At 49.2% G+C, this 23,804-nt stretch overlaps 9 protein-coding genes across 9 annotated transcripts; 5 read left to right on the plus strand and 4 right to left on the minus strand.

Annotated features, from left to right (window-relative positions):
* Window positions 1-599: 599 nt before the first annotated feature.
* On the minus strand, window positions 600-1,615 carry N7519_003365 (DUF3632 domain-containing protein; the record flags this gene model as incomplete). Its single annotated transcript, XM_057290143.1, has 3 exons — window positions 600-1,078; window positions 1,134-1,197; window positions 1,277-1,615. The coding sequence occupies 3 exons, from the start codon at window positions 1,613-1,615 to the stop codon at window positions 600-602; spliced, it is 882 nt and encodes a 293-aa protein (XP_057151345.1).
* Window positions 1,616-2,258: 643 nt separating this feature from the next.
* N7519_003366 (putative extracellular guanyl-specific ribonuclease) lies at window positions 2,259-4,288 on the plus strand (the record flags this gene model as incomplete). Its single annotated transcript, XM_057290144.1, is given in 6 exon segments — window positions 2,259-2,339; window positions 2,409-2,775; window positions 3,149-3,292; window positions 3,454-3,610; window positions 3,626-3,898; window positions 3,910-4,288. The coding sequence occupies 6 exon segments, from the start codon at window positions 2,259-2,261 to the stop codon at window positions 4,286-4,288; spliced, it is 1,401 nt and encodes a 466-aa protein (XP_057151346.1).
* A 177-nt stretch (window positions 4,289-4,465) lies between these two features.
* N7519_003367 (uncharacterized protein) lies at window positions 4,466-5,308 on the minus strand (the record flags this gene model as incomplete). The annotated part of the gene is made up of 2 exons (XM_057290145.1): window positions 4,466-5,156; window positions 5,211-5,308. 2 exons carry the CDS (start codon window positions 5,306-5,308, stop codon window positions 4,466-4,468), a joined length of 789 nt encoding a protein of 262 aa, XP_057151347.1.
* Window positions 5,309-6,870: 1,562 nt separating this feature from the next.
* On the plus strand, window positions 6,871-12,111 carry N7519_003368 (putative ABC transporter; the record flags this gene model as incomplete). Its single annotated transcript, XM_057290146.1, has 16 exons — window positions 6,871-7,389; window positions 7,439-7,610; window positions 7,656-8,559; window positions 8,615-8,737; window positions 8,789-8,887; window positions 8,937-9,061; window positions 9,114-9,161; window positions 9,218-9,627; window positions 9,696-9,883; window positions 9,934-10,011; window positions 10,062-10,623; window positions 10,674-10,925; window positions 10,984-11,273; window positions 11,329-11,782; window positions 11,870-11,914; window positions 11,980-12,111. The coding sequence occupies 16 exons, from the start codon at window positions 6,871-6,873 to the stop codon at window positions 12,109-12,111; spliced, it is 4,401 nt and encodes a 1,466-aa protein (XP_057151348.1).
* Window positions 12,112-12,642: 531 nt separating this feature from the next.
* Window positions 12,643-14,400, plus strand: N7519_003369 (uncharacterized protein; the record flags this gene model as incomplete). Its single annotated transcript, XM_057290147.1, has 3 exons — window positions 12,643-13,214; window positions 13,270-13,796; window positions 13,847-14,400. 3 exons carry the CDS (start codon window positions 12,643-12,645, stop codon window positions 14,398-14,400), a joined length of 1,653 nt encoding a protein of 550 aa, XP_057151349.1.
* A 252-nt stretch (window positions 14,401-14,652) lies between these two features.
* Window positions 14,653-16,530, minus strand: gmdA (putative general amidase GmdA; the record flags this gene model as incomplete). The annotated part of the gene is made up of 4 exons (XM_057290148.1): window positions 14,653-14,786; window positions 14,840-15,248; window positions 15,295-16,176; window positions 16,255-16,530. The coding sequence occupies 4 exons, from the start codon at window positions 16,528-16,530 to the stop codon at window positions 14,653-14,655; spliced, it is 1,701 nt and encodes a 566-aa protein (XP_057151350.1).
* Window positions 16,531-16,942: 412 nt separating this feature from the next.
* On the minus strand, window positions 16,943-18,095 carry alkB (oxidoreductase, 2OG-Fe(II) oxygenase family; the record flags this gene model as incomplete). Its single annotated transcript, XM_057290149.1, has 2 exons — window positions 16,943-17,730; window positions 17,801-18,095. The coding sequence occupies 2 exons, from the start codon at window positions 18,093-18,095 to the stop codon at window positions 16,943-16,945; spliced, it is 1,083 nt and encodes a 360-aa protein (XP_057151351.1).
* Window positions 18,096-18,456: 361 nt separating this feature from the next.
* nimX (cyclin-dependent serine/threonine-protein kinase CDC28) lies at window positions 18,457-19,611 on the plus strand (the record flags this gene model as incomplete). Its single annotated transcript, XM_057290150.1, has 4 exons — window positions 18,457-18,505; window positions 18,568-19,076; window positions 19,138-19,301; window positions 19,353-19,611. The coding sequence occupies 4 exons, from the start codon at window positions 18,457-18,459 to the stop codon at window positions 19,609-19,611; spliced, it is 981 nt and encodes a 326-aa protein (XP_057151352.1).
* Window positions 19,612-20,498: 887 nt separating this feature from the next.
* Window positions 20,499-23,292, plus strand: N7519_003373 (uncharacterized protein; the record flags this gene model as incomplete). Its single annotated transcript, XM_057290151.1, has 6 exons — window positions 20,499-20,927; window positions 20,992-21,178; window positions 21,236-21,761; window positions 21,817-21,922; window positions 21,972-22,163; window positions 22,216-23,292. The coding sequence occupies 6 exons, from the start codon at window positions 20,499-20,501 to the stop codon at window positions 23,290-23,292; spliced, it is 2,517 nt and encodes an 838-aa protein (XP_057151353.1).
* Window positions 23,293-23,804: the final 512 nt, after the last annotated feature.

Below are 23,804 nucleotides of genomic sequence, written 5' to 3' on the forward strand. Positions count from 1 at the left end.
TTGGGTATACAGGCCCAAGACGCCACTGGGAGGGAAGCTGGCAATGGCAGCTTCGTCACAATCATGTTGACCAGTTCGGTACACTGTTGTCGTGCGGGCTGGGAGTGGGAGTAGAGCTTGAAGTAACAGTGTGACGATTTCCGCGTCACGGGCAGCTAGTTGGCAGGGAGGTCAGGGTGCGCTTAATGTCTATCTGCGATGGTTTGGATAGACGACCTAAAAAAGTCAGCTCAATTAATATCCATATCGAGTTTTGCAAGCGCGTCTCAACTTGGTCAAAAGACCTGTGGTTCAAATACAGACTGGCTGGTTACGGGATGCGGCAGGCGCCGGCAGGCAGCCAATGGTAGGACCACAACGAAAGGGAAAAAAAAAGGAATGACGGAATGCGATATTCGTCGATGTTAAATATGGAGAAGTTGTGTTGGAAGATAAATTTCATTGATCGCAGTGTTATGGCGTGGAGACTAGTTGTCTCGTTTGTGCGCCCACTGCAGGGCCGTGGTGATAGGCTCGGTCCAAATGCGTATGTATGAAGGTTATCGAACCTACAAACTTGTATTTACTACATCTGTTTCTTGATTATTCCTCCAGCATACTTAATGGGGGTCCTCTGGTATTGCTGTCTCACCAAAACCCCGATCATCATCGCCACCGTTGATTGCAGCAATTGCGGCCATTTGCTGTGCAGCCCTGTGACAAATGAAAGCATTTTCCCCTGCAAACATCCCGTTGTCTGCCAAGGTACGGAATCTTGCTTCCCAAAAGTCCCACCTCTCACGGCACAGCCCCCCTTTGCTGACATATAGAGGGCCGGGTCTCAGATCCCTCAAGTCGGGTAACTTGTCAAGGAAGTGAAAGATTATGTCCCTGGAATGCTCAATCCACTGCGCAGCAGCACGGATTCGACATTCCAATAATTCCTTTTCTTCAAGAGGCTCTTCCTCCAGTGCGTCACGGAAGGACCAGGTCGTCAAATGAAACCAATCTGCTAAGCGAGCCTGAAGGACACGGGCTGAGAATGCCTGCCAATTTATCCATTTCTCAAACACGCAAGCATCATCCTTCGGGCTGGGAGCTGTTCATACTTTGTTAGCATACAGGTGTATTATGAACTGGAAGTTAGTACCTACTGATGTAAGCTTCGCTCCATACTTCCATTAAACATGGGAGATCAGTCCAAATTCGCGTTGTTGCCTGCGGCAAAGGAGAAACAAGTTAGTTGTTTATCTGAACATGGTAGCTTACATATGTAGAAAAGCTAGAAATCCAATACCGTTTCGGAAAAGTGAACTTCGACTCCCGGCAAGACTTTCAGCTCTTTCATGATCTCAACCATTTTATCTTGTGATGGATGATCATGAGGGATTTGCTTCACAATCTCGTTGATGGTTCCCCAGAACTCCAAGCACCAGCTTTCTGGGTGCTCTGCATTTTCTCCCTTTGCCTCGCGATTCATCGGGGTCAGTTCATTTATTGCCGCAGCAGCCTCAGCAGCTGAAATCTCGCTGGTTGGCTGCAAGCAGTCGTGTAGGATCGTAAAATATTTCTGCTCAATAATCCACGGGTCATCACAGTCTAGAGATGCAAGGCGTAGATTGAGAGGTGCCGCCATGATCAGGTATGTCAAGGAAATTGGAAGTAGGAATTTGGCAAAAGATTCGATATAGTTTTGAGAGGGAAGTACATTGTAGACTTTAAGCGGGAGGCGATTTCATAAAAGCGGGGTTGCCCTTGCGTGTCAACATATCAGATCCACGCGCGCGGTTACTCCAACGGTGTTTCACATTCCTTTAAAGGATGCTAAGGTTCTATTTTAATATTGCAACCAATCCAGGGCCATAAAGTTGCGCAGTTTAACCGCCATACAACCCCCATGCCAGCCACTTTAACATGCTGGCTCCATTCAGCATCAATTCTAACCCTCTACCGCCCTTATCATGAAACATTAATTTCAATCCTAGTAGCTCAGAACATGGTACTAATTATAGAGGATGACTTCCCATCAGAACTATGAGAGAGGAGGGGTTTCAACTTCCACGCCTCCGGCGCTACTAGCAGTCTGAGGGTTATATAGATGCTTGAATATCCTCCAAGGGACAGGAAACTCTCTGAACGTCTCTGTGCCCTGATCTCGGAAAGTGTTGGTGCACTAAAGCTGTAATTTATACAGTCTCTGTCACCATTTGGGTCAGCACTTGGCGGAGCTACATAGCAGTTTTTGTTGTTTATATCGCGCCTTCTAGCAGTCTTTTATTATGGCCAAGTTAGGGACCAATAATGAGGCTTTGAAAGCTAGGACTGCGGCTAAAAAAGCGACGCAAACTGCAGTTGGACAAGTATGAGCCTATTCGTTATTGTTCAACAACCAGGATATTCAATTTGCTAACTGTGACTGCGACACTTAGCCACATTGGTACACCAACAATACGGCCTTGACCAGGGAACAGAACAAGATTTCCCAGGCCACTGTCCAAAGCCAACTAAGGGAGGCACCTGGCCCCAACCAGACAGGGAGATCGGGCTATCCTCACAAATATGGAAACGGAGACACAGGTCCTGATGGCCGGCCGCTATTTCGTATCCGCACCAATAGCTCTACTACATCCTTTCGCGAGTATCCAGTCATGGCAAATGAGACCACCTATCCCTTTGACACAAAGCCAAAGGCTAGACCAGGTCCCTTTCGGGCGATAACGAACCAAAATAAGTCTTTCAAAGGAGTGATATCCCATGATGGCAAGGACGGAAACCCCAATGCTGGTCGTTTTCATCGTGCGACAGAGCATCGAACGTGATGGTTATTTGAGTGGGCGTGGGATATGAATGATATATGAAGTGCAGTGCGTACATTCTTTGTCTGATTGTCAAGGGGTTGAATTTGAATTTCTGTGCAGAGGCAGGTCGTGCTTTCTTGATTTATATTTGGTCATCACCTTTTGACTGGATTCTGAAAGATGTTTGTAACAAATTAAGTTGTTGCTTTGGAGTACTATTGTTTTTCCCTTGTTCTCAGATGAAGACATGGAAGTTGACTCGAAAAGCAAACGGAGCGTTTAAGGAGAGGATTGTTGTCCTTATATCCCAGTCAGAAAAGGTTGCTATGATCTTGAGACAATTTTAAGGCGCACAAATCTGACTTCCACAGCACCTCTCATCGTCAGCCTTCTCACTCTCCTCTCTCCACAACTTATCTCCTACCTTCCTCCCCAACTCAATCTCTTCTCATTGTCAACCTATCTCCCCTTTACAGAAACATCTGGCGCTGCAAAGATGGGTCCCTGGGGACACCGTATGTCGCCCCAAATCTTGGAAGAAAGTTTCTCTGGCCCTAGTCTCGCTGACCTGTTCACTTTAGGACTTTTTGAGAGTGACACAGACTTGGACATTCTTTTGGACCCGCCGAGAGACATAAGCATTGACGAAAAATAATAGAAATACACTCTCGGTCAGTTATTTTACCAAAGCGACAGTTGCTCCAGCGGAGTCAACTGCCTGGTACGGGACCCGCTGAGAGGACCACCTCCAGCGCCAGACACAATATCACCTTTACGGGCCCGTTGCGACCATGGCCCGACTTTGCAAACCAGGTCAAAGCTGCGCATAATGCGTAGCATTGGAGCAGAACAGTCATCCAATACGACCTCTCTACCCGTAACCTAAGTGACGAGAAGGCCTTCGTCTCTCATGAGGCGGGCGTTCAAGGACGGGTAGAGAATAATATTGGCCATTTTCTTAGCGCTGTTTTTGACGCCCAAGCTGTCAACATGTGCTTTGCCGGCTTTAAGGCCACAGGTCGGCAATATAAGAGAGCCCCCGACACCATTATGGCTTCTAAGCCGGACCCTCAGAACGGGGATATACAACATTTACGGGTTGTCGGTGAAGTTAAGGTCCCGTGGGTCATAGAACATGGACCGACGACTACGCCGAACCCCTTGAAGAAGTCATCGTCCCCTACATTCGCAATAAGCTCGACACAGATGGTCTGGGAGAGAAGGTGCTCGAAAGGTCTCGTCATAGCGGCCATTTCTTGCATACCTACTATCAAACGATTGTTCTCACAGCTGTCATGAGGCGTGCAGGGGCTAGGATCAAGCCGGAACACCTCCTGTATCTCCGCAGGGCGGCTCGGGCGACTGAAATCGAGTCGGTTCAGGCCCAGTTTATTTCGGTTTTGGATCATACCAGCCTGGTGTTCCGCGGAGCTTCGAGGATGATTAGTCGGTTGACCCATCGAAGCATGTTGTTTGACTTCCTGCTAACTATCATTAGACCCCAGTGTTAATCGTTACAGATTTGTCCCTTATAGGACATTGCAAGTTTCTAATAACGCTATAAGTATTATTAATACTTCACAAGACGTTTAAGAAATATCTAAAGCAAATCACACTGATTGTACTCGAAGGTCCCCCATACGGGTCATTGTAGAAGAGGGTACCAACGAATGCGAGAGCCCGCGTCCTTACCACGCATTTGGGAATGCCTTGTGGTAAATATATTCCCCCTTTTGTCGGTCATAGAAACCCATTGCCTCGTCGCAGATGTCCATATTCAACACATTCATTCGAATATCATACTGTCTGATCCGCTTCTCCATCGGCTCCGCAATCGCCATATACTCGGTCCTGACAACAGCAGTTTTAGCAAGGTCAGCCGTCTCATGCAGCGCAAGCTGACCACTTCGCAAGATGGAATAGAGCAGCCGCAAGTTGTCAATTTCGCTTTCATAAGCCTCCAGAATATGAATCACAGATAGGAGGGTCGAAAGAGAAAGACCCTGGAAAAGCTTCAACGAAGCAATGCCATTGTTGGTCTCGCTTCGAAGAAAATGACGCCTGAGAACTTGAAGCTCGCCAACTCGGTACGTGCGAGTCAAGCCAGCCCCGAGAGAAAGTGCTTCGAGTCGCTCAACGTGGTATCGATCCTCGTTGTCATCGATCTGATAAAGACCCAGCCAGACTTTCTTCCAGAGTTTCACAATGCGACACTCCAGTTGGCTGCGGGTCGAAATTGGCTTTTCAAGGGCGCCACTGCCCAGAGTATACTGAGGAGGATCATCATCTTGAGCATTCCCTTCAGCCTGGTCACATCCTCGGCCAGCGGAAATGTTGTGGGGAAGAGGTGCGGAGGAAGTAACACACCACAGCTGAGCACTGAACCACTCGTTAATTTTGGGTAATCATTACTACAAGAGGTTGAAGACCTACTTGCTGCGAGATTTGACTGCACGCTTGGACGAAGGAGTAGATAGGTGGAAGAATTCCAATACCTTCCGGAGGAATCTGTGAGCGCGATGGGACTTCATTGTTATAGAAGTTGCAATCGGAGTAATCGGAGTACTGCACCAGGGCCAAAAGCGATTTCTACGCGGAGGAGTACATCCACCCTATCTTTATCCTGGAATCTAGAGCTTTATCACTACTGAAGCAGAGACTAGTATGTTGTAATCATGGCGTGCTGCCCCATTTCTTATCTGGGAATGATGGTCCGCTCATGCTACTTCATACCCAACCTAGTGAATCACCCTTCTAGTTGGCGAGATCTGATCAAATATTTGTCAACTGTATTTCGCTTAACTACTGGTCCCTTTTGTGGGGTGTTTTACTTACGAACGGCTTTTCTAGCTCTAGCTCTAGCTTTCGTTGACAACTCTATCCAACATTTGTCTAATATGCTTAGCTTTTCCTAGAATGACGAGACCATGATAGTAAAATTACTCTAGTCATAACTGTTTGGTAGACTGACACAAGTAGAGTTTTATTGCGCCGCAGTAAAATGAATTGGTAAAATGTCGTCGGGAACCAATTCCGTGGATGTTTATATATTCCTAATCGGGTAGGTAGGTAATGCTGACAGCACTGCTCATTGTGTCTCCGGGCCTAAACCGCTTTATCTCAAGGTACCACATATAATTCCTCGACGACCACTTAAAAATCGAATAATCAAAGGAATTTACGTTCGTTGGTCGAAGGTGATCTCCACAAGCTCATCAACTTGAATCTCATTCCAAGGTTGCCTGGACGCTAGGGAGCAAAAACGCTTCAACTGGTTGAAATTGTGTGAGAAACAGAACAAAGAGCAATAATATCAGAAAAAGGGATGAATTTGAATCGTAAAGAAGCTTCCTGTTCACTAAAAATAGTCAGGGTGATGGATCGTATAAGTACAGATGAGAAAATGCCATTGTACAGAGTAATCAAAAACAAGGACCTCGGGAATCAACGAATACGGATAAAAGGGTATTACTGACAGCTAAAACGCCTACTAGTAATTATGTACATAATCCGAATATCCATGTTGTACAATTGATGACTTCATGATCGGAGACAGAAAACCTGAAATGCGGAGAGATTTATATTGCATCGCACGTGTTTAGCGAACGCCTAGAACACTACTAGATGGGAATAAGTACTCCCAATTTGTTTCGCGTTTAATAGTTGTTCATGGTTGATATCATAGCGAATAGGACCAGAAAGAGATTAATAACCGCATGATATAACAGAGCGGGATGTGATGACCTCACTAAACAGGATTATACCTGTTTACAAGCTTCATTAGCTACCTAGGTAGAACACAAGCAAAGAAGAGTACGTCTGGATAATATTTCGGTTCGTTCCTGTTCCGACCTCCGAGATATGCTTGACGTAATGCCTCCAACGCGTTGTCAAACCATTATGATTTCCTTGCTATTCATCATATCCAAAAAAAAGTGATTGTGATTGTGTTTCTTGCTGATAACGGAGGTGTCCCGCTCATCTACATCCATACCCACTGTCGTCCGGTATCACCTTTCTCATGATTGCACAGATATTTGATTAAAGCGGATGCATTTCAAAAGGTCTCAGCTCAACTTGAAAACAAACGACGATGGCAAACGACCATTCCGAGGAAAGCGCGTCTACGCCAGGTGCAAACCCAGAACACATTCCTCGCAATTCCGTTTCCTCTGAGGGTTCATCTTCGCCAGTCAGTTCGTCATTAACCACAGATCACGCGCCAACCCGCCCTACTCCATCACAGTCCCAGGCAGATTCCGCAGGGCCGAAGTCAGACGAAGATGGTGCCGCACGTACTTTATCTCGCCGAAGCACTCATGCCTCCGGTCATGATACCAAAGGAGAGGAATGGGCCCAGATAGAACGACTGATCTCACGAATGTTTGGCTCTGAGCGCAAAGCAAATTCCGAAGAAGAGAAAACACGCCATGTCGGAGTCGTATGGAAAAACCTTACCGTGAAGGGCGTGGGCCTTGGGGCTGCTCTCCAACCTACCAATGGGGACATCTTTCTCGGGTTGCCACGGCTCATCAAGCAACTATTCACTCGGGGCAGGAAAGGTGTCGGAGGTGGAAAACCACCAATACGGACTATCTTGGATGATTTTACTGTAAGTCTATTTCCCGCTGCCAGGAATCGACTCACTGATCCCCATCAAGGGCTGCGTTCGTCCGGGGGAGATGCTTCTTGTCCTCGGTCGTCCTGGCTCTGGTTGTTCCACTTTCTTGAAGGTGCTCGGTAACCAACGAGCGGGGTACGAAAGCATAGAGGGTAATGTGCAGTATGGCGGCACCGAGTCGGAAAAGATGGCAAAGCAGTATAGGTCTGAAGGTGGGTCCCTGTCAATGTGATTATGATTCGAACTAAAACCATCAGTCCTGTACAACCCCGAGGATGACCTTCACTATGCAACTCTTACTGTGCGAGATACACTGCTTTTCGCCCTGAAATCCCGCACCCCCGGCAAAGCTTCACGGATCCCAGGAGAAAGCCGAAAAGAATATCAGCAGACATTCTTGTCTGCCATAGCTAAGCTCTTCTGGATTGAACATGCTCTGGGAACCAGAGTTGGCAATGAACTCATTCGCGGGATTTCCGGGGGCGAGAAGAAACGGACCTCAATCGCTGAGGCTATGGTTACAAAGGCTAGCACTCAGTGCTGGGACAACTCTACAAAGGGCTTGGACGCCAGTACGGCATTGGAGTATGTTCAAAGCTTGCGAAGTCTAACAAATACCGCCAACGTTTCAACCCTTGTAGCTCTCTACCAGGCGTCCGAGAGCCTATTTGATCTTTTTGACAAGGTGGTTCTGATAGAAGATGGAAAATGCTCTTTCTTCGGACCTAGCCAAGACGCAAAGGCTTACTTCGAAGGGCTGGGCTTTGAATGCCCCCCACGTTGGACAACCCCCGACTTTTTGACTTCTGTCAGTGACCCTCATGCAAGACGTGTCAAGGACGGGTGGGATAACAGAATCCCTCGGAATGCAGCTGAATTTCAAGCTGCATATCTTAAAAGTGATACTTACAAAAGAAATCTGGCGGATATTGAAAGTTTTGAAGGCGAAATTGAAGGCCAGAGGCAGGAGAGAGAGGCGGCAAGAAGGAAAGCCAAACGGAAAAACTTCACGATCTCATTTTACAAACAGGTCATGATTCTCACGCATCGTCAGTTTCTGGTAATGTTTGGTGACAGAGAGTCATTGATTGGAAAGTGGGGTGTGATAACTTTTCAAGCCCTCATTACTGGTAGCTTGTTCTACAATCTGCCGGATACAAGGTAAGCGATTCCCTCCCCAAGTGTGACGAGACTCGGCGTGGCTTACGGTTTCAAGCAATGGTGTTTTTACGAGGGGTGGTGTAATGTTCTTTATACTGCTTTTCAATGCATTGCTTGCCATGGCAGAACTGACAGCAGCATTTGAGAGTCGACCAATCTTGATGAAACATAAAAGCTTGTGAGAACTACAGAGAAGAAAATGGAAAATGACAGGACTAATTTTCTCCAGCTCTTTCTATCGGCCTGCAGCATATGCGCTTGCCCAGGTTGTGGTTGATGTGCCTCTCGTGTTCATACAAGTCGTTCTATTTGATATTGTAGTATACTTGTGAGTCCTATTGGATGCCCTACATGAATCGAACTGATGAGTTCTTTAGCATGGCAAACCTTGCGCGAACCCCTTCACAGTTCTTCATAAATCTGCTGATCATTTTCACTCTCACAATGACCATGTACTCGTTCTTTCGTGCCCTTGGGGCACTATGCTCCTCGTTGGATGTTGGTAAGTGAAACGAAACCCCGGTCACCAAGGGATCTCCAATAACACTATATAGCCACACGTCTCACTGGTGTCGCCATTCAGGCATTGATTGTGTATACAGGTGAGCCCAATTCAAATTGAACCTACTAACAGAGTGTAATGACCAACATAATTCAGGCTATCTTATCCCTCCGTGGAAAATGCACCCGTGGTTGAAATGGCTCATTTGGATCAACCCTGTCCAATATGCATTTGAGGCATTGATGGCCAATGAGTTCTACAACCTCCAGATAAAATGTGAACCACCCTACGTTGTGCCCGATGGGCCGGACGTTGTACCCGGTCACCAATCCTGTGCAATCCAAGGTAGTGATCCAGACCAGTTGATTGTGCACGGTTCCAATTATATCCAAACGGGGTTCACATACAGCAGAGCTCACCTGTGGCGAAATTTCGGTATAATTATTGGATGGCTTATCTTTTTCGTCTGCTTGACAATGCTGGGAATGGAATTGCAGAGACCTAATAAGGGTGGCAGCGCAGTCACGGTGTTCAAAAGAAGCGAAGCCCCCAAAGCAGTTCAAGATGTCATCAAACGATCTGGGCCCCGAGGAGATGAGGAATCCGGGGAAAAGACGGCATAGCATACAACAAGAATGACAGCGACAACAGTGTATCCAGTGGCAATGTCCAGGACATTGCTAAAAACACGGCAATATTTACATGGCAAGGTGTCAACTACACCATTCCATACAAGGGTGGACAGAGACAACTACTGCAAAATGTTGAAGGATATGTCAAGCCTGGTCGGCTGACTGCATTGATGGGTGCTTCTGGCTCAGGGTAAGATACGAAACCACTTGACTTCGTTCATGATGCTAATGTCTGACCAGGAAAACCACATTACTCAATGCGCTAGCGCAGCGAATCAATTTTGGTGTGGTCACTGGCAGCTTTCTAGTTGATGGAAGGTAGGGAATGTTTGACATATTTTGTTAGTTATGTACTCTAATATTTTCAGACCTCTCCCAAGGAGCTTCCAGAGAGCGACCGGATTCGCCGAGCAGATGGACATTCACGAACCGACTGCTACTGTGCGGGAGTCTCTTCGGTTCTCTGCTCTGTTACGACAACCTAAGGAAGTCCCACTGCAAGAAAAGTATGATTATTGCGAGACAATCATTGACTTGTTAGAGATGCGGCCTATCGCCGGCGCAACTGTTGGATCCGCGGGCTCAGGCCTCAACCAAGAACAGCGCAAACGACTCACCATCGCAGTGGAACTGGCAAGTAAACCGGAGCTGTTACTTTTCCTGGACGAGCCCACGTCCGGCCTCGATTCTCTCGCCGCGTTCAATATTGTACGCTTCCTTCGCCAACTTGCAGATGCTGGGCAGGCCGTTCTCTGTACAATCCATCAACCTTCTGCTGTGTTGTTCGAGAATTTCGATGATCTCTTGCTGCTGAAAAGCGGTGGAAGGGTTGTTTACAATGGGCCTCTTGGAAATGACTCGAAGACCCTGATCGATTACTTTGAACAAAATGGCGGGAGGAAGTGCTCACGGCATGAAAATCCGGCGGAGGTGTGTATTCTGAAGCTGGAGATATCGTTTCTCACTAATATTCTCTATAGTATATGTTGGAAGTCATTGGAGCCGGAAACCCTGATTATAAGGGACAGGACTGGGGCAATGTCTGGGCCAACTCTCCAGAATCCGAGAGGCTTTCTGAGGAACTAGAGGGTATCATCGCGTCGCGTCAGAATGCTGGAAGCGACGGGAAGACTAACGACCATCGCGAGTACGCAATGCCTCTCTACGTCCAAGTAGCCGCTGTCACCAAGCGAGCATTCGTGGCTTACTGGAGGACGCCAGAGTACATCCTTGTAAGTTACTATGCTCCGATAACAACATGGAAGAATGACTTGACTGATTATCACAAAGGGTAAAATGATGCTCCACATCTTTACTGGCCTTTTCAACACCTTCACATTCTGGCATTTGGGAAATAGCTTCATTGACATGCAGTCACGGCTCTTTTCTGTCTTCATGACATTGACTATAGCTCCCCCGCTGATACAGCAACTCCAACCGCGGTATCTCCATTTTCGAGGACTTTATAAATCTCGCGAGGCTAACTCCAAGATCTACTCTTGGGCTGCATTCGTGACGAGTACGATTGTCCCAGAACTGCCATACTCGATTGTTGCCGGGTCTATTTACTTTAACTGCTGGTAAGCGTCCCTCGAGAAGGAATTTTATCTCTCACTTCTAACAGCGATACAAAAGGTACTGGGGAACTTGGTTTCCGCGCGACTCATTCAGTTCCGGCTATGTTTGGATGTCGCTGATGCTGTTTGAAGTATACTATATTGGACTGGGTCAATTCATAGCCGCGCTTGCACCCAACGAGCTATTTGCAAGCTTGCTTGTGCCGACTTTCTTTACATTCATTGCCTCCTTCTGCGGTGTTGTGGTCCCTTATCCCGCCCTGCCGCATTTCTGGCAGTCATGGATGTACTGGCTTACGCCGTTCCACTACCTGCTTGAGGGATTTGTTGGAGTCATCACGCATAATGTCCCCGTACGCTGTATTGACCGTGAAGAATCCCGCTTTAGCACTCCCGCTGGCATGAGTTGTCAAGACTATGCTGGTTCTTTCGCTGAAAAGGCCGGTGGATACGTCCGAGATGCTGGGAATGGAATGTGTTCATTCTGTCAATACTCGACCGGTAATCAATATGTGAGTTGCATCATGATCGTCTTTGTTTGAATTTCTTTATTGGCAGACTTGGAGTATGGCTGACCAGAGGTTTGTCACGCTTTCCAGGCTAAGAGCCTCAATGTGTTTTACTCGCACAAGTGGAGAAATTATGTGAGTATCGTGATTTGTACCCCTTGGGCTAACTTTGGAGGTCATATTAACCTGACATCTATCAGGGAATCCTTTGGGCGTATATCATCTTCAACTTTTCTCTTGTTTTTGCCTTCTCCTGGTTGTATTTGCACGGGGTTAGCAACCTGAAGCGCTGGTTCAGTGCGCGTAAGGCGAGAAAGGGCAAAGACCGTTGAGGGTTACACTGTGTCTTCCATGTGCATGAGTCCACGGGTGTATCGTGTCATTGACTCAACATAATGTCCGAGACTTAAAATATTAGGCGATATCAGCGGTCTATCTTCATAAGAAATATACGATCTTTGCGATTCTGTGATTTTGATTTGTTGAAAGTACTATATGCACCTAGGCAGTGACATCGATTATGATCAGTCCATTGGCTAAGAACCTAGTTACATTGCAGAGCCTACCTAATACTTGCATAGGTAGCATTGAAACGGTTACACACCATAGATAAATCATCAGAGATCAATCCGTACAATATAGATAAATCTCCATGTGCCTTGGCTCACGGAATTGCTCGTCGCGCAGCTCCGCGCCCAAAAGCTTGGCATTTCTCCGTCTTCTCCCTCTCTTGCGCGTTGAATTTTACCTATACCTTGTTGCGTCTGGCACTATATCATATATCATGACCTTTTAAGACAATTTTCAATTTTCTTAATTTTCTTCGTATTGCATTTACCTCGTTTTTTTCTACTTCCTCGACCATGAAAGAAGAAACAGAAACCGCCAGAGATACCCCCGAAGGCTCGACTGTTGGTGACGAGTCGAAGACCAGCCTTACTACAAAGGATCGCAAATGCCAGTACTGCCAACAGGCGTTTACGTCCTCATCATTGGGTCGACACCTTGACCAATTCCTTTTCAAGAAGAAACCTGACGGAATCCACGATGTCGAAGAGATCAGACGAATTCGCAGTGGAATCACCCGGCGCCAGGCCCGAACATCCACAGGGAAGAACGAGGGGAGTCCCGACCGAGTCCAGAAAAAGGGTACCTCAGAGTTGTTTACAGCCGCAGACTCGGGGTCAAAGTCGCGCGACGCTCCGGTGCGCATGATGTTCAACACACCCACCTGGCATGCGACTGGGGTGATCAACGATATCCCCAACCCCAGTCGCATGCCGGATGGGCCTCGCATTACACCTTCACAGTCTCGGACAACGCCGTTACAACTGCCGGACTATGCAAGTAGAGGTGCTAGCTCCAGCAGCCCGGATACGATGCGGGCACTGGAACTTGCACTACGCGAGGTGCTTGATAATATCAAAGCCGCAACGTATGTCGACTCAATCCCATCGTTATATCTAACCCCCAAGCTAACGAAACATCAGATCTCGTATCCGGCCTCGGCTGTCTCCGTTTGACTTCGACATGCAAGCTCAGACTTTTCCCTCCATGTGTCTGCAGCTGCTCCCTCCTCCACCAAGCCTGTTTGCGACACATCCGTTTCCTTCCTCTACCTCGTTTCCCCTCCAGCCACCCGGCGCCGAGCATCTCGATATAATCCGCCAAGCCCTTCGATCCAAGGTCGCACAATGGCAGACCGACCAACTCGCGGCCGACTCCACTGCTGCGACTCACACACGACATGGGAATAGCGGGATGGATCCGAACATGATATACCGCAGCGCGCAGCAGCACGAGGAGATCAGTTTCCGACACTTGGAATTGGCTTTCAATCATTGGAATACTCTGTCCCACGAGACCCGTCGCGACGCGTGGCAATTGGAGATCACGCGTGCATTTGCGCGCGAGGCAGAGAAGCGCAAGTCCTCAGACGAGCAACTCGCTCGAGTGCAACAGGAAGCAAACCAGCTGCGCGCACAGGTCGAGCGCCTTGGATCATGCCAGTGGCCTCGTGAGTTCGCACTGTTTCCACCAGATACGCTCCCCTGCCACGGGAGGTAGCGCGGGAATTGGACGCACAAGAAAGCCATATCAGTCCCGACTCTACACGATGGGACTATGACAGCGTGGTCGCCAAATGGAGACGCGTTGTTATGCACGATAAGAGCATGGGCCGGATTGGGGTTGGTTATGGAAACCCCAGTCAGACGGGGGATTCAGACAAAAGTCAGTCTCAGCAAAGCCCTGATGTCCGGCCTCCACGCCCAGGCGAAGACACCACCTCTCACCCCAATCGCTTGCGCCCCTTGCAATCTGCTACGGCTTTGAGCCCAGACGCTGCGGCTGCCTCGACGCCTGCTTCATCTACCCACTACGCTTCTCCCCACTCTTTTGCAGATCCTCGCAGCCCGCCCACCGTCATGCCCCAGGTGGGTGGGCTGCCTCCGGCTAAGCGACAGCGCCTCATGAATGGCTCAGAAGACACATCTGGTCCCTCGTCTGAGTCTGGTCATGCTCCGCCTTCTGCAGCTGGAAAACCGTGGGGATCTTCCACGCCCCATTTATCCAATCTTGCTGCACCCTCGGGACAGACGCCTCCATCGTCTAGGAATTGACTGGTTTGGGAACATAATTCTTGTATAAGAAGTACCGGACAAGCCAAGGTGCCTGGGAGCTATGATTTATACTCTGCACTGACTTGGGCCAGTAGGTTTGGTCTGATCTCTCTGCTTCTATATCCACTCTTCTTGGTAGAGAATAAATAGCATGGTCATAAATACCCATACGAAATCCAAATGGTTCATCTTTATCATAATCGATGCGCAGATGCTCTGTTACAGTAACGTGATGAGTCTGGTATTTTAGACTCAGGCTCTCTCTTTCGTGTCTCGAGCAATCTCTTCTCCCAAATACTCAGCTAGTGTCAACATCTTCTCTTCCTGCAACCTCCTGCCTACCAATTGCACCCCCACCGGGGCCCCATCGTAGGCCTCGGCATCATCTATACAGCGATCAGTATGAAACCACGAGAGTGAAGGCAGGGGGGAAACCCACAATCCCACTGAATATGCTCAGAATCATCCACAGACTCATTAGCCGAGCGCACATCGATCTTCTTATCCGCAAATGTGACTGGGATCGCAAGGCTAGTATAGTCAAGCACATTCACAAATCCAGTATATCCCACAGACTTGAATTCGCCGGGAATAACTGCCGCATGAGGTGCCAATGGACAAAAGAGCGCATCAACAGGGCGGCCGGTGCCTGTCACTTCGGTTGTGCTATGCCAGTAGTCCAGATACTGTTTCTGATACTCACGTTTCGCAACATTGAGCGCCGCAATCTCAGATGCCGACATCTGAGTACCATTTTCGTCGCAGACTATTTCCGGGGCTTGAGGTTCTCCAGATAGACCCAAATGATACTTCACGTCTGCGCCGCCGTCCATATTGAATATTTTACCCTGCCACAAGTTAGCAACGTGCCGGATTGCACGCACAGGTACATACAAGTAGTTCGTTGGCAATTGAGTGAGAAGGAGGCGTCCACTCCACAACGCGGTGACCCAACCGCCGTAGCGTTTTCTCAACAATCCTGAGCCCACGCGCAATAGGCGGATGAACAAGTGCCAAACCATCGTATTTCATAATGCCGAACGCAAGCGTCGACGACCCAGCACGACCCTCCTCAATCAACGCCCTAGTTTCCCGAACAACCTCATCCCTCCACGGTAGCTCCAACGCAAGCGGATCATGCAACCAAGGCTCCTGACTAAGAACAGCCTTGAACAAGAACGTCAACGACCGCGCAGTCGGCGCAATCGGCCCAATAACAGACAATATAGACCCCTGGCCATCCAACGAGTTCGCAGCACCTTGGTAAGGAATCCTACCCGCCGAAGGACGAATCCCATACAGGGAATTAAACCCAGCGGGGATGCGCACACTACCTCCGATATCAGTGCCGAAGCCAGCAGGCGAGCCGCGGAGCGCAAGCAGGGCGCCCTCGCCGCCAGAGCTGCCGCCGCTGGACAGCAGGCGGTTCTTGGGATTCCAGGTGTAGCCGATGATGTTGTTCATGGTTTCGCCGACCATTAGGGTGGCTGGCACGCTGGTCTTGCAGTACAGGACTGCGCCTAGATTGCGTAGCTCGCGGACGAGTTCGCTTTCTTCTGTGCCGCTGCGCGGGTCGTCCTGTTGGCCTTGGAAGGTGTTTATCCAGCCTACGTAGCCCATCGTGGTTTCCACGCCTTTCACGTGAAATTGGTCTTTTAGACTCACTGGTAGGCCATGTAGGGGTCCTATAGGGGTTTTGTGTTTTGCGAAGTATTCGTCTTGCTGTTTGGCATCTTGAATTGCGGCTTCGAAGAATACCTCGTGGAGACAGTTGACCTAGTGTTCGGTGAATGGTTAGTTTATTTGGTGGTCTGAGGTCGATGCATCTTGTGCGCTGCAACTATATAAACGTACGAGCTGGTGAGCCAGTGCAGCCCGGTGACAGAAGGCTTCTGTCACTTCCAGGGCTGACCAGCGGCCTGTAGATGTCTGCGCCACAATGTCTACGGCATCTGTCTCCGTGATAGTAATCTCGTGCTCGGTGAGGTATTGTCGAATATAATCCCCTGTAACATCTCGTAGTTCTGTAGCGGGAGGGACAGGAGATTCCAGTCGCCAATTCTCGGGGATGGCATTTAGAATTGACTGGCGTTTGGCTTCGCCTTTCAGTTTCCAGGATGTGCCAGTCATTTTAATTAGATATGTTGAGGGGTTGTAGGAGACTTCCACGAAGTGTACAACAACAGTGGTGCGGGGTTATTGGAGTCATTGAACACGAAACAGTTGGAGGCTAGCTTATCGCCCACTCCCTTTGCGCCTTACTGTCTTTAATTTGAATTATTGCAGAGATGCCCATATTATTCGCTCTATTTAAGTGCAATTGATTCGTCTAGGGGGCGGCTGGTTGTTATCTCGATCGGATTATCATCCTCGTGGAAATACAATCCGCACACTATTCTCAAGACGAAATGCCTTACTGGGCGATTTGACAAAACGCATTGGAACAGCACGACTGCATCTGTGCTTGAGTAGGCACTATATAATGTTGTCCATGTTTGGACCAGGGAAATAATGACGTTACTGAGATCTGGATCCCTCATTTTCAAACGTAGTCTGCTTTCCCCTCGGAAGCCTGGGTGGCCGTCATCTGTCGAACGTTCAGGTTGATCCGTTTGCTAGACATCCAACCCTTCCACATCTCATATGGAGCAGGTGGCATTCCTGGAGCAGACTCTCCAAATGATGGCCAATTGGCCAGCCATTTCGGGCAGGTCGCGGGCAGAATCTTTGGGACTCCGTGCCAGGCGAATCGCGATTTACCGCTCATATAGACAGTGTCGCCCGAGCGAAGCCGAATGATTTCACAACCATTCCCGTCGTCGTGGCTAGCCAAGAACAATCCATCACATCCAAAACTCACGCTTATCAAACCTACGTCACACTCCTCACTCACGTCCCGGTGGACGCTGAGTGTATCTCCGGCAGAGTAGAGGTTCAAGATGGCCGCCTGTGCCGAGGTTGCCGGGAAGGCTGCGCGTAGCACCTTTGCAATGTCCGGGGGAAACTCCGGTGGAGGTCCAGATGGGTATACTTTCGCGGTCCAGTCGTACTGACCACCTAATGTCACCCAGCGCAGCTTTTTCTCTAGGAAATTTTGAACTGTCAAAGGCTTGTGCACATCAGGCTCCTTGGGCTGGAAAGTCCGAGTGGGGTCGTCTGCGAAGAACGACTTGGGCATGCGGGTGTGTTCGGATTGTTCAGGGTATGTGACGTCGTAGTGCAGGTGTAGGTTTGTCTGATGCTCCGGGTTGGGTAAGTCTCGGTGAAATAGGCGAGATAGCAATTCGATCTGGATAGTAGGAGGAAACAAGGCGGGGATCATCAGGAGACCTGTCAGGAGGTCAGGCATAGCTCTTTGTCCTGCCGGGTCAGTTCCAAATTGAGGCGATACAATGCTAACCGGAAATCGATTTATGAGCGAATACTGGAATATCCTCAGTCAGAGAAGCATCTTCTTCTGTTGAAGCATGGCTTCCACGAAAAAAATCGTCAAATGCCAATCGCAGATCCTGGCTGGACATATACTGGGTGATCGTCACTCCGTCGGGCAGTTGGTCGGGATCGATCTGCTGCAGGTCGAGGATTCCCGGATCATTGTCAACTTCGGACAGGGCAATTTTAGAATATTTCTTGTAGCAAGTCCTCACTGGATCGGGAGGGCGATCATGAGCACTAAACCCCTTAATTTGAGCCATTGTGAAGAGATGAAGTCAGAGAGAAAGTCGAATAAGGAAGGAAAAGGTACGCGCTTCACCGCCCTCTGATCGCGGGGGTTGTTTGTTTTGTGTCTTTCTCTCCCCACCATTGAAATACTGTCTTTTGTCAATCATCTCTTCAACAAGTTACTATCTTTCAATTTCCCGGTGGAATTTGGAGAGCGTGCTGCTCCAGCTGTTCTCAGATATCAATATCCTCGGTGGTAAGTGACTAGTGGCTATCTCCTCTCCTTGCTTCCCCTACAGATTCTTCTTGGCAATATCCCTCCAATCTGTGTCAAATCCTCATTCTGCCTCTGTTTTGAAATTGTTAATCTCACTAGCAGTAGGAAAGGATTGAATGACGGGCACCATGGATAACTATCAGAAAATTGAGAAAATTGGCGAAGGTATGGACTTTCGACGCGACTGTTATTACCTACAGCTCAACTCACGCGTCGATACTCTATAGGCACTTACGGTGTGGTCTACAAGGCCCGTGAACTCAATCACCCCAACCGTATCGTTGCCCTGAAGAAAATTCGCCTCGAGGCCGAAGATGAGGGCGTCCCCAGCACTGCAATCCGCGAGATTTCCCTCCTCAAGGAGATGCAGGACCCCAACATTGTGCAGCTGCTAAATATTGTCCACGCCGATGGCCACAAGCTCTACCTTGTCTTCGAATTCCTCGACCTTGACCTTAAGAAATACATGGAGGCTCTGCCTGTCAGTGACGGTGGCCGAGGGAAGCCTTTGCCCGATGGATTCAAGGCGGGTGCAACCCTGGGCCTGGGTGAGGCAATGGTCAAGAAATTCATGGCTCAGCTTGTTGAGGGCATCCGATACTGCCATAGCCACCGAATCCTGCACCGTGACTTGAAGCCCCAGAACTTGTTGATTGACCGTGAAGGCAACCTGAAGTTGGCCGATTTCGGTCTTGCCAGAGCGTTCGGTGTTCCCCTTCGTACCTACACTCACGAGGTATGCGTTGAATCTCCGATTTCCATTTATACAATTCTCCGTTTACTAACATAATCTACAGGTTGTCACCTTGTGGTACCGTTCTCCGGAGATTCTGCTGGGTGGACGCCAGTACTCCACGGGTGTTGATATGTGGTCGGTGGGCGCCATTTTCGCAGAGATGTGTACACGCAAGCCTCTCTTCCCCGGTGACTCTGAAATTGACGAGATCTTCAAGATCTTCCGGTAAGGGTGGTTCTGTTCTGCTCTGTGTTCAACCGTATTAACAAATTGCAGAATCCTTGGTACGCCTGGTGAAGATGTCTGGCCCGGTGTGACCTCGTTCCCCGATTATAAGCCCACCTTCCCGAAATGGAAGCGTCCCGATGCTGAGATCGTTCCTGGGCTGGAAGAAGCGGGATGTCAGCTCTTGGAATCTCTGCTCGAGTTTGACCCTGCACACCGACTATCGGCCAAGCAGGCCTGTCTACACCCATACTTCCGCAACGGCACCGCATACTATTCCGGACGTGGTCCAAGTAACGGCTTCCACTAGATTGAAGATTCCACATATTCTAAAATGGTGTGTAATCTTATTCACTGTGGGGAATGGTTTTCGGGCATGTTTTCTTTCTCCTCTTTCGGCGTTCAATGGGGAGTGATATGGAGGGCGGGCTTACTGGATACGAAGTGCTTTAGTCTTGAATAACAGGCGTACATACCCTTTCAACCCTGTAACCAGATACGGAAAATGATGTGACGGTACTATTGTATTCGGCTTGTTCAGCCTCTTAATGAAGAGCTCCATACATAGTTCAAGTGCAGGTCAAGAGTCGTCCTCATGGGTTTTGGGTCGGAGTCTCCGACCCAAAACCTAAGAACCCCCAAGGTTGGGAATGAGACACGCTAAGCATCTTATCCGAGTCCAGTTCTTACATTCCTTGTTTTCTGACATCTCACTTGTCTACTTGCTCCGCCAAGTCTGATCCAGTCTAAATACGGAATTCATGCTTATTCTTACGCGCCCGTTGCAGGAGGGGCTGAGAAGCGAGGTGGGGGCCGAAAGCACCCTTTGTTGTCAGATTCGCTCGTTCGCTCGCTAGTCCAATGCACATGCAGCCTTACGATGAACGATTTTATGGAGAACAGGTCCAAGCCCAGCGAATCAATACGAGAAAATGGAGGCTGAGGCTATGCTCTCGGCTCGGAGTGGCCGTGTGAGGGGGTAATTGGGGAATGTCTTCCCAGAGCGCACATTCAGAAGAGCAGACCCCATCTTTCTATTTTCATCAGTGATCGCCATTCTCGAGTCATTGGTACGATATAAAACAAATAGCCGCCCAAATATCCCCACCGCTGTGTTCCCTCCTCGAGGAAAGAAAATAAACCAGAAACAACCACACCCAAGCCAAGAACCTTTACCAATCCAAAGGCCTTCAAACCATGGAGTTCGACGACGAGATGGGCTATGCCGTAGGACCAAGCTCCTCGCGCTCAAACAGCCGACCGCCTCGCTCACGCTCTCAAGCACCCCAGGAAACTGTCAAGCAGTTCTGGGACCAATTCAACACCAAGTACCCGGGCAAAGTATACACCGTGCTGCCGGACAATCCCTATGCACGGACAAGGGCCAAGCATGTGCCCAGCGGTCGCGTTCAAGGCCACGAGGCCGTCAAATCGTATGAGCAGGCGCGCCGGGAATGTCAAAAGTCTGTCGACCGTATTGTCAAGGAATGCGAGCGTGTGAATCAGAAATACTCGGACCCGCACTTTGATATCGAGCTAGATCTGAAGTCTGGTCGGAGACACTATCTCGATGGATTGGATAAGCCGAATACGGAGATGAGACCCAGGGGAGTGAAGAGAGTGACCGTTAGTTCGAGAATTATCTGCAATGGGTGGATCGGATTGTGGTTTGCTAATCATTTTCATATAGGAAATCTTTGAGAATCCGCAGTTCTTTGTTAATGGGCCTACCGCGTCAGATGTGCGGCAGGGATATGATGGAGATTGCTGGCTCATGGCTGCACTTTGCACTATGGGTAACAAGGAGGAGCTGATCGAGAAGATTTGTGTTGCTCGCAATGAAGAGGTTGGGATTTATGGATTCGTCTTCCATCGAGGTAAGCCCGTGCTTGAGGTCAGATCCGACTTGGAATTATGCTGACTTCAATCATCAGATGGCGAGTGGCAGCAGTGCATTGTAGATGACAAGCTATATCTCCGTGCTGCTGACTATGATGAGTCTGTGGAAGAGCGGCCAATCTGGGACGATATAAATCGAACTGATACAGAGGAAGAGTACCGGCGAGTCTGGCAGACCGGCTCGCGGGCCCTCTACTTCGCCCAGTGCGTCGATGAAAACGAGACCTGGCTACCCCTCCTGGAGAAAGCCTTCGCAAAGGCCCATGGTGACTATTCCGCCATCGAGGGTGGGTTTGTTGGTGAAGCCATCGAGGATCTCACTGGAGGCGTCACGTCCGAGGTCTTATCCAGTAATATCCTGAATAAGGACCGCTTTTGGACCGAGGAAATTATGAAGGTCAACAAGGAATTCCTCTTTGGCTGTGGGACGGGCCTGTTTTCAAACTGGCTGGATCCCAAGTACTGGGGTCCACCGAGAGATCGAAAGGGTATCTCAGAGGGCCACTCGTATTCCATCATGGAAGCCAGAGAGATTGACGGACATCGACTACTGCGACTCAGGTATGTCCATGAATCTCCTAGTCAAGGCGAATTAATGAAAGCTCACAAATGTAAGGAACCCATGGGGTCGCAAAGAATGGCACGGTGCCTGGGGTGATGGATCCAAAGAATGGACGCCCGAGTGGATGCAAACTCTTGGCCATAAATTTGGCAACGATGGTGTAGGTAGTCGCCTATGGTGGTTTTACTAAATATGCTGACCTGGCCCAGTTCTTCTGGATCTCGTATAAAGATCTGCTCAGGAAATACCAGCACTTCGACCGGACTCGCCTTTTTGGCCCTGAGTGGACTATTACCCAGCAATGGACTACCTTGAATGTTCCCTGGTCCGCTGATTATCACAGCACCAAGTTCATGATGGAGGTGACTACGAGTGGTCCAGTAGTCATTGTCCTATCCCAGGTTCGTTTTACGCTATTTACTCCTGCTCTTGTGCAGTGGCTGACAGACACAGCTCGATACGCGTTATTTCAAAGGACTAGTTGGCGAATACAGCTTCGTGCTCAAGTTCCGCCTGCAGAAGGAGGGCGAACGAGATTACCTCGTGCGCAGCCATAGCAGCCACTTCATGGGCCGATCTGTTAACGCCGAGATTAACCTTGACCCGGGTCGCTATCACGTCCTGATGAAAATCACAGCCTTCCGCCACGAAGACGCAGACTCGACCGAAGAAATAGTCCGCCAGGTTGCCTCGACGAGAAGAGAGAAATTGGTGCAGGTTGGCCTTTCATACGACCTCGCGCATGCGAAGGGACTGGTGGGCGAGACAGAGCAAGAAAAGCGGGAGCAAGAGCGTTTCAAGGCAGCTGAGCGAAGAAAGCTTCGCGACGATATTAAGAAAAGGATGCAGAAGGACTGGATCCGCAATCAGAAGCTAAATGCCCGAAAAGAGCGCATGGAAGGCATGGAAGCAAGGCGCGAGTGCCGCACGCCCAGCGGCAGCGGCAGCTCCTACGATCACAACCCCGAACGCGATTCGCTCCCTAGCCAAATTCTGGCGGAGAAGCAAGTGGCGGAATCCCCCATCGACGCTGGAAGCATGTCGAGCGAAAACAGTGACCGCCGTGTCAACGGGTCTGTCCCGGTCATCCACGTCAACGGCGGCCAGGGCCTACATGAAAGACACGCAAGACGCGCAAGCAGTGGATGGCGACGTGGACCCGACTCACCGCGTCCCAGTCTAGACGCTCGATTTGCTACAGAGACTCTGGACCCGAGTGACCTTGAGTTGCTAGAAGGGTTCGAATTTGACAGCGATCTCGATATGCCTCCTGACGAGGCTGATGTGAAGAACCACCCTCCATTGATGGATCACAACGAGCCTCCTGTTGACCCGTGGAATGCCGTCTGTGTAGTTGGTCTGCGCGTTTACTCCAAGGATCCGATGTTGAGCTTACAGGTTGTGCGTCCTGTGCCAGAGGATGATACTGAAGCTCCTCTGGACCGAGACGACCCTGCGGCGTCGGCGACTACCTCTCGGCGAGACACTTATTCGTGGAGGGACTCTTGGAGCAGCCAGCTGCCTATATAGCATGGCTCATACATTGTTTTTGTTTATTCGAATTGTAGAGAGAGAAAATATTGACATTCGCGCATGATTGGCTTAGTCCTTGCTTGCTGGCTGGGCTGAATGATGCAGAGAATAGAATGCTATAACACTCCAGACTGTAATGGACTTTGTTGAAATTAACATATCAGTTTCCTAAGCAAGCATCATTACCATTCGGATATTTTATGTTCTATTGTTGAGCTCCTTTTCCAATAATGTCATTTTCATCGCGAAACTACACATAGATTGCCATATTATCCAGGCATCAACGACTTTCGGATAACTAACTAGCAAGGCCACCAGCCCGATCCTTGACAAGTTTTATCAAACACCAAGGGCATGCTCTAAAATTACTATGCGAGGGGTTATTTACTCGTCCCGCGGTATAGCCCTTTTACTGCGTCGCAGCAGAGGAGCTACCCGCATCTCAGTCGCGTGTTTCCAAAGCTCGCGATATTCGACCGTTTCAACCGATTGCACAGACGAGACAATTT

This window comes from Penicillium mononematosum (genome assembly GCF_028829835.1).
Source record: "Penicillium mononematosum strain IBT 11891 chromosome Unknown utg000002l:1.0-8112719.0:1.0-8118358.0, whole genome shotgun sequence".
In the NCBI taxonomy this organism is placed as follows: Eukaryota; Fungi; Ascomycota; class Eurotiomycetes; order Eurotiales; family Aspergillaceae; genus Penicillium; species Penicillium mononematosum.